Source organism: Capsicum annuum, chromosome 12, assembly GCF_002878395.1.
Source record: "Capsicum annuum cultivar UCD-10X-F1 chromosome 12, UCD10Xv1.1, whole genome shotgun sequence".
Classification (NCBI taxonomy): Eukaryota; Viridiplantae; Streptophyta; class Magnoliopsida; order Solanales; family Solanaceae; genus Capsicum; species Capsicum annuum.
In genome coordinates this window covers 4,736,967-4,746,227 of record NC_061122.1, presented here as the reverse complement: position 1 = coordinate 4,746,227, position 9,261 = coordinate 4,736,967, and the positions used below count along the sequence as shown (strand labels likewise).

General features: G+C 33.5%; 2 protein-coding genes across 4 annotated transcripts in view; both read right to left on the bottom strand.

Moving 5' to 3' along the window:
• Positions 1-1,208: 1,208 nt before the first annotated feature.
• LOC107850275 (8-hydroxygeraniol dehydrogenase) lies at positions 1,209-3,991 on the bottom strand. Its single transcript, XM_016694683.2, has 5 exons — positions 3,827-3,991; positions 3,436-3,549; positions 2,130-2,640; positions 1,720-1,873; positions 1,209-1,563 (listed from the first exon to the last, which is right to left on the bottom strand). Exons 1-5 carry the CDS (start codon positions 3,922-3,924, stop codon positions 1,361-1,363), a joined length of 1,080 nt encoding a protein of 359 aa, XP_016550169.2. The 5' UTR covers positions 3,925-3,991; the 3' UTR covers positions 1,209-1,360.
• A 3,441-nt stretch (positions 3,992-7,432) lies between these two features.
• The window catches only part of LOC107850276 (8-hydroxygeraniol dehydrogenase), a 19,567-nt gene continuing 17,738 nt past the window's right edge, over positions 7,433-9,261 (bottom strand). For 2 of the 3 annotated variants that reach the window (XM_016694684.2, XM_016694686.2), the window contains exons 2-5: positions 9,065-9,178; positions 8,207-8,690; positions 7,906-8,059; positions 7,433-7,818 (exon numbers count right to left, since the gene is read on the bottom strand). In XM_016694684.2, the coding sequence (XP_016550170.1) occupies positions 7,616-7,818; positions 7,906-8,059; positions 8,207-8,690; positions 9,065-9,144 (921 nt within the window). In that variant the 5' untranslated portion in view covers positions 9,145-9,178 and the 3' untranslated portion in view covers positions 7,433-7,615. Of the gene's footprint in view, positions 7,819-7,905; positions 8,063-8,182; positions 8,691-9,064; positions 9,179-9,261 lie in introns of all 3 variants that reach the window. The other variant, XM_047400607.1, reaches the window with a different exon arrangement.

Genomic DNA, 9,261 nt, shown 5'->3' with positions numbered 1-9,261 from the left:
TGCCACGTAGGACATGTGTTTTTACTTATTCAATTTTATCTAAGTTTAAGTGGCAACTTGTGCAATCCCAAAGTTGGAGATCATATATGTGATTTGAAGGCAAGTTAAAAGGTATATTTATGTATTATGCCTAGTTCAAAACGTACAATTGAGTTATTTTAAATCCTCAAATAATATTGGTACCTACATAGATGCTCACCACTTAATCTATACGGGATCCCCATTTTCCATTACTCCCATTACACATAACTAATACATAGGCATTTCGAAAAAGAATTTAAGCAAGTCTCAATGTGCCTCGAATTGAAGTTCAAGCGTCAAATTTTAAACTTGCCCTTTCTTATGGCTTTCGAATGGTCAAAATCTATTTAAATATATATATTCTTCATTAAAACACGAATCTAATGATTCTCATATTGCTATATTTATTTTGGCTCGAAAGCATATTTAAATCTCAATTTCAACAAATTTCAAATATAGAACTAACTCTTAACCATTTATATCAATATATCTCAATATCCCCATAAAAACTTTATTAGATAATGTCACATCTAATATGCCAAAACCATATCCAACAATGAATTTTCAATTCAAATCCTATAAGAATAATTGAAACGGTAATTTTTAATAGTCAAACTCTACACTTAAACCTCAATTTCTCAATCTATTTGAATCTCCTATCCACAATATGATCATATAATCACCTACTGTTTCCAACGTTAGTGACAAAAAATAATTATAGTTTAACCATAGTGTCCTTATTGTCCCAACTTGCTGATATTATTATTGATATGATAAACCTTTTCCATTAAAATTCATTCTTATATTAGCCACATAATTAACTAAATTGTGATTTTGACTCATTAAATCACTAATTAAACTAAACTTCCAATAAATTCTCGAAATTTGTTGAAACCCATAAAAATAAATCAAATATATAAAATTACTAAAAAAAAGTCACATTCTCAACCAATTGAAATATTAAAACACCAATTTAAAGCTGTCTTGATAGAAGGTTGATTGACTTAGCTTTGTTAGAACTCAAGAACTCAAGTAATGACAATCGCTTTTTGGCACTCAAAATTGACACTACCTAATCCCCCAAGTCATACTACTACACTAAATTAGTAAAATTTGATATAAATGCTGGATGTTGATAGTTTTAATGCACTGCTTTTCAATGTTACACGATTCTTGAGTACTATCAATACTAGAAAACACAAAATCATATTTATTCTCTGACTTCTTCCTTTGATACACAAAACATAAGAAACAAGACACACCTCAGGTGACCCCAATTCTCATTTTCTTGACAAAAAATTTCATAAAACAGATATGCCAGAAACAAGAAATCTCCATCTCAATTCTTGTTCAATGTGTTGCCAATGTCTAGCACAAAACGGTACTTCACATCCGATTTCAAAAGGCGCTCCAACGCTATATTCACATAGTCCATTGGCACGATTTCTACATCTGGTGTTATGTTATGCTTTGCCGCGAAATCTACCATCTCTTGAGTCTCTTTCATCCCTCCTATGCCACTTCCAGCCACTAGTTTCCTTCCTGTTTTCCATATTGTATATACTTTAGTCTAAAAAAGGCAACTCAGTGCACTAAGTTCCTACTATGCGCGGAGTCCCAGGAAAAGCCACATTACATATACTTTAGTCTGAACTTTTTTATTTGAAATCGTACATAAAGAAAACTATATATGCTTACCCATAAGTAGAGGAAACACGGGCAACTCCACTGGTTTTTCTGGTGCACCAACCATAACAAGCTTACCATTAGATTTCAATAACATAAGCAATGGAAGAATAGGGTGCACTGCCGATACAGTGTCGATGATCCCGTCCAATGTGTTCACTGCATCCTGTTCATATTAATAGATGAAAGGTTAGCCTCCGTTCGCGTTTGACAAGTTGAATTCAAAAGGCTCAACGCCACCATTATCAAAAAAACAAAAGGAGAAATTTCACGTGTTTGGCTCATGGAAAAAAGAGAATCAGGGCCGCCACACGAGGTGGTGGCTTGTTGAAGACACGGTTAATTAAATAAAAGTATTTGTCAAACAATTAAAACTTTTAGACGAGATGGTCACATAGCTATTATGCCCAAGTTATATTCACCTGCATTTGCTCAGAATCACGGCTGATCAAGAAAGAGTCTGCGCCCAAACACTCAATTGCTTCTTGTTTCTTGCTAGCAGATGTACTAATGACGGTCACTTTGGTTCCGAATGCCTTAGCAAACTTAACAGCCATATGTCCGAGTCCTCCAAGACCAACAACACCAATGTGCATTCCAGGCTTATCGAGTCCAAAATATTTCAAAGGACTATAAGTAGTAATTCCAGCACATAACAGGGGAGCAGCATCCATCGACAAGTTCTCAGGCCAATGTACTACAAAATGCTCATCACATACCATGATGTCGGAGTAACCTCCGAATGTCAGGGTTCCATCTGAGTTATAGCTGTTGTATGTCCAAGTGGGACGACGACAGTAATTCTCAAGATCAACGCTACAATTCTCACATTCGCGACATGATCCAACCAGACATCCAACACCTACTTTGTCACCAACCTTAAATTTCTCCACCTTGCTACCAACCTCAGTTACAACACCAACGATCTCATGCCTGTAATCAGAATATTTGAAATTAGTGACACTCATGAATACATAGTCCCAACAACTTAGTATTTACTAAGGTATCAACAACTCAAAATAGCAAGCTAATTGGGCTTAGCTAAGAAAGCATAAGGGGCTCATCTACACAAGATATGGAAATTTAACTAAACAAGTAGAGTGAAGGGTAAAAAACACCTAAAGTATCTCGGTTTTTAAATTTCTTAAATGGCGTATAGCTTCTAGCACTAAATAATAGGCATTCTGAACTGAAAGGAGGCATTACGGGCCGACTACAAGAAAAACAAAGCTTCGTAGACTCGGTCAAGTTGCTTATAGAATGCTGACGACTATTTTCCACTACATAAGTGACGGGAGGTGCGACTGCAAGACCCACCCGTCGAGTAGGGACGAAAGTCAGCCTTAGTGATCCGACGGTGCCGAGTGGAAGGGCCGTCGCTCAACGGATAAAAGTTACTCTAATGATAACAGGCTGATCTTTTCCATGAGATCTCATCGAGACGAAAGGTTTGACACCTCGATGTTGGCTCTTCACCACCTGAGGCTGTAGTATGTTCCAAGGGTTGGGTTGTTCGCTTCTATCACCAAATGCTTATAATTGAAACAAACTCTAACTATCACTCACCATGTTCAGCTAGAAAAAGTGAATAACTAATAGTCATATGTGTTTCAATAAACATTTAGCATAGTTCAGACAAACAACTCAATAAAGATTTAACAATTAAAAAAAAAGACAAATAATTTTTTTCACCAAAAATAAAATAAAAAATAGATAAGAGCTAATTACCCAGGCACAACGGGATACTTGCTATTACCCCATTCATTCTTGAGCTGATGAAGATCAGAGTGACAAATTCCACAATACATAACTTTAAATTGCACATCTTTTTCACCAGTCACCCTGCACAAAAAAAAAAAAAAATCATAAAAGTTAAAAGAAAAATAAACAAAAATCAAGCAGCAAAATTTCTAGAATTGAACAAAAACAGATACTGTTTGTCTCAATTTACGTGACACATTTAAAATTTCGATATGAATTGGACACAAAAGGTTTAAGTTTTTTTTTTAAATAAAATTATTATATTTGAAAACTATATAAAACTATAAATCTTGATTGACTGTGCGTCACATAAATCGAGACAGATAAAACAACTTTTTTAACTAAAAAAATTGAACACCTTCTTGAGAAGTTGAAAGGAGAAAGAGCACCAGAAGTGTCTCTAGCTGCCCAACCAAATGCCTTAATTGGATGTTCATTTTCATATGATTTTGCCATTTTGCAGTTGATATTTTTGTTTGAAAATAAAAATATATATACTTTATATGTAGAAGAATATAATGATACAAAAGTGATAATCTTATGACCCCTATTTATAGGATTTTGAGTGTAGAATAGGTGACGTGATCGATGAGGTGGAACAATTAATTAATTACTTAAACAAATTGGATTTTGACTTCTCTTTTTTTTTTTTTTTTTTTTAAGATTTGTGTAGGATTTTCTTTATTTTATTTTTGGCATAAATATATATGCCTTTTGACTGGCTTCAATGGCATATAAATGCTTTTTGACTGACTGCAGTTGTACTTGTATTGTAAAGATGTGCGCAAATATACACTTAAATTTATATACGTGTAGATGAGAGAGCGGGACGAATCTTGATACTTAAAATGGATGCGTCTATTTATTTAATTTCATAAAGTTTAAGTGTCTATTTATGAAGATTTAAAATTAAAGGATATATAAATGTCCATTGATGTCAAGTTACATGTTTATGTACTATTAGGTATTTTTTATAACACATTTAACATTGTTTTACGTCATTTTTTAAAATAGATCCAAAATTTAAAATTTACATAGTCCGACCTCTACATATTATATACTCCCTCCGTTTTTTTTTAATTTATACAATTCATTTTTTCGTGATTCTATTTAACTAATTTTCAAAATCTAATTAGATTAGATTTGTTCAATATTTTAAAATTATAATTTGAACATTCAAAGTTTATATAAAAAGTACTATAAGCTGCAATTTTTCTTTTTACAGTATGATTTACCTCTCCTTCTGATTTAAGAGTTATTATACTATAGCGCGATTTACCTTATGCGTAATCGAAGAAGAATCTGAGCAATATATAGATGGTATAAAAATGAACATTGAACTTAGACACAATCTCAAAAGATAGCTCATCATTAGTTGAAGATTGGCCAAACCTTTTCAATCCTCCACAGCTGAAGCGAAACATACTTAACACCTCCATCACACACATCAATGCCAGCTAACTGGAGCATAAACACATAATATCGAGCCCAAATGGATCTAAGGCGTAACTCAAACTCAAAATTAAGCTTCAGATGTAAGGATTAATGTTAAGAACATAATTGAATAAGTAAAAATGTCCCCCGGGTCTCTAACCGTTTAAACTTTTAAATGAGATGATTACACAACTCAACATGATATCAAAATCGTCATAGATCCTAATCACAAAATTAGACCAGAAAGGCCATATGCAAATATTAAAACAATATATCCGATGTATTCCCATATAATAGAGTTTGAGAAGAATAGATTTAACGCAGTCCAAACCACTGGTTGAGAGGTGAGGTTTTATGTGAATATCACAAAGCCTTACATCCACAAGTCCAAATTCATGAATTCCAAGAAAAAGAGTAATTATTTTCTTTGTTTCTCATTTTGCTTGTGTGTAAATATTGATGTACTCAACAACGAAGATCACATAGGACACATGTATATTCTTTAATTTTATATAAATTTAAATATCTATTTATTATAAATATCTAAAATTAAAAGATATAAATGTTCGATAAGATTAAGTTAAAAGGTACATTTATATATTATGTCTTTTATTTTAGATATTTGATATTTCTTTTATATTATTTTAAAAAATGAATCTAAGATTTAAATTTACATATTCAAACCTTAACTTATTATACAAAAATAATTTATTTCATGATCTAATGTTTAAATATTATAATATATATACAGAATCTGAACAAAAAAACTATTGATTCCCGTGAATATAACAAAATTTTAGAGAATATTCACATATTTTCCTTTCTTAAATTTCCCCCAAAAAGAAAAGTTCCAAAAAGCTTTTATGGAAGAACCATAAAGATAATGTAAAAGTATATTTAACAAAAAAAAAAAAAACATAATACAGTGTGAAACATTGATCTATTAATTTTTCCAACTCTTTTTTTAACAGTATAATGATCAAGTTGATTGAACATGTGATCTTTTAAATGGGTGGAGCTGTCTCAGACTCACTCAATGCATTTTTTTTATGGAGTTCGTCGCATAAAACTTGCATGATAGGACAATTTTACTAAAGTAGAGTTTACTTTACGCACATTCAAACAATTTTACATTTTTTTTTGCAATTTTCTTTGAATATATTGATAGGCAAAGTCTCTTTCTCAATCATGCCTTCTTTTGACATATTTCCACTCTTTTTTTTTTCATTTGGTGTTTGGTACTTGTATTGGAGTCCGATTAATTTAAATTTGCGCCGAATAGGGTTCCTTTCGAGGGATAGTGGTGTTCCTTACCAAAGATTTTTTCATACCTAGAACTCGAATTCGAGACCTCTGGTTAAGAAAGGAGCAGCCCCATCCACTGCATTACATAAGTGACATATTCCCACTTTCTCTCTCTCATGTTATTTTTTTAATATATAATCCTGTTTTCCACTCATTTGTTTTCTTTTTTCCTTTTGTATCTTGTGAGATTATTCTTTGAGGGAAAAAGAAAAAACATTTTTGGAGAACTTAACTAGTGAGACGATATTTTTGAAGGTTTCGAACAATATAAATAATATAAAAATGGACTATAGACTTAAAACAATCTAAAAAGATAGATCATCAATTGAGGATTGACCAAAAACACATAAAAAGTTAGAGAACTTTCCAATCCTCCAAAGCTGGCGTGGGGATATACTTAGAAACTTTCGTCCCACTCATCAATGTCTGCTACTTGGAGCATAAAAGACATAACATAATATGGAGCCCAATATCGAGCAAATGGACTTAAAACCACTCAACCTCAAAATTCAGTTTATGAGTTGATGATTCATGCTGAAAACGTAATTAATTAAGTAAAAATATCCTTAAATCTCTAACCGTTTAAATTTTTAAATGAGATAATTATACAACTCAACATGATATCAAAACAAGCATAGATCCCAGGTTTCTGTCTTGTTGCATATGTGTGTGTTGGATAAGTCACACAATTTGAATAGGAAGGCCATATGTGAATATTACAAAGTCACAAGTCAAAATTCATCTATGACAAGAAACAGAGCAATTATTTTCTATGTTTCTCATTTTGCTTGTGTTACGTGATAAAAATGTGAGAAGGGTATTTGAGTTATTTTCTGTGGTAGTAGCTACAAAAAGTTGTTAGAAGGTAGTTGATGATATTACAATAACATACCGAGTGTATTCCCATAAAGTGGGGTTTGGGGAAGCTAAAGTGTACACAGTTCATACCACTACCTCAAATGAAGTAGAGAGACTGTTTTCGATAGACCTCCGACTCAGGACAGATAATAGTATAACAAATAAACAAACAGAAAATATAAATGCACACAACAAAAATGGGGTAACACATCGCTAGATCATAATAAAAACGAGGCCCACAAGATAGTACTATAAACTATCTATTCGAAATTGAAGACATCATCGAAACACCACGGACTAGCATATGCCCGTTTAGCTCCCAGCGGAACGGAACAATGCCCATGAATCTTTCGCCACATGCCTCATGTATGAATCGACTATGATACTAAATTAGTATAATTTGATATAAATACTGAATGTTGATAGTTTTATCACTCTGCTTTTCAACTACATGATTCGTGAGTGTTATCAACACTAGAAAACACAATATCATATTTATTCTCTGACTCCTTCCTTTGATACACAAAACCAAAGAAATAGGACACACATCTCAACTCTTGTTCAATGTATTGCCTATGTCCAGCACAAAACGATACTTCACGTCCGCTTTCGAAAGGCGCTCCAACGCTGTATTCACGTAGTCCATCGCCACGATTTCAACATCTGGTGTTATGTTATTCTTAGCTGCAAAATCTACCATCTCTTGTGTCTCCTTTATCCCTCCTGTAGCGCTCCCCGCCACTAGCTTCCTTCCTGTTATACACATTATACATCAATACATTTGTTTAAATTTTCAAAAAAAATAAAAAAAAAATGCATAGACAAAATCGTCAAACGTACCCAGAATCAGGGGAAATATGGGCAACTCTGGTGGTTTTTCAGGCGCACCAACCATCACTAGCTTCCCGTGAGATTTCAACAAATCAATCAATGGAAGAAGAGGGTGAATTGCAGAAACAGTATCGATGATGCCATCGAGTGAGCCAGCTGCAGCCTGTTCGTATAACACACACGAAAAAATATTTAGTACTATTCATATGTCACAATCGTGTTATAAATTTGAGATCGAAGCATAGTTGATTGATTGGTTCGAAGCATAGTTGATTGATTGGTTAAGCATTTGGTCAGGGTCGCGACTAACCAAAAATGAGTCCACACCCAAACGCTCAATTGCTTCATGTTTCTTACTAGCAGATGTACTAATGACAGTCACTTTGGTACCAAATGCCTTAGCAAATTTGACAGCCATATGACCAAGTCCACCAAGACCAACAACACCAATGTGCATTCCAGGCTTGTCAAGTCCAAAATATTTCAATGGACTATAAGTTGTGATCCCTGCACATAACAAAGGTGCAGCTTCCATTGGTAAATTTTCCGGCCAGTGGACCACGTAGTGTTCATCCGTTACCATGATATCGGAGTAACCACCATACGTAGGTGTTCCATCGGAGTAAATAGCACTGTATGTCAATATCTGATCGCGACAGTAGTTTTCAAGATCGTTGTCACAATTTACACATTTTCTACATGATCCTACTAAACATCCAACTCCAACTTTGTCTCCAATTTTAAATTTCTCCACTTTGCTACCAATTTCAGTTACTACACCAACAATTTCATGCCTGTAAGAGAAATTGACAATAACAAAGTATTAAACAAGAATTCTATTTGCATAACATGTTATCATACTCGTGTAATTCCACAAGTAGGTTTTGAGGGGGTACGATGTACGCATATCTTACCCCTACCTAGTTGTTCAGCGACATATTTCATTCATCAAGAAGCCCAATTATATGATCAAATTTACAATTTCTTAGTCCAAACAGTTAGAAAGAAGGAAAATGCACCCAAAACTAAGTACATATATCATTCAAAAGTCTGGATCCGCATCTGTATTTACCATTTCCCACTTATATTATGTACATTAGGGGTGCAAATCGCAAATTACTTATAAAGAACATATATAGTAAAAGAGATGGAGCAAAATGAAACTTACCCAGGTACCATTGGATATATGCTATTGGTCCATTCACCCTTGATCATATGAAGATCAGTATGACAAATTCCACAATACATAACTTTGAACTGCACTTCTTTTTCACCAGTCACCCTTCACCCATTCAAAATTAACCAAACCTCCATTAGTATTCATCTTTGAGGTAAGTAGATATATACCGTTCAACCAATTAGTTT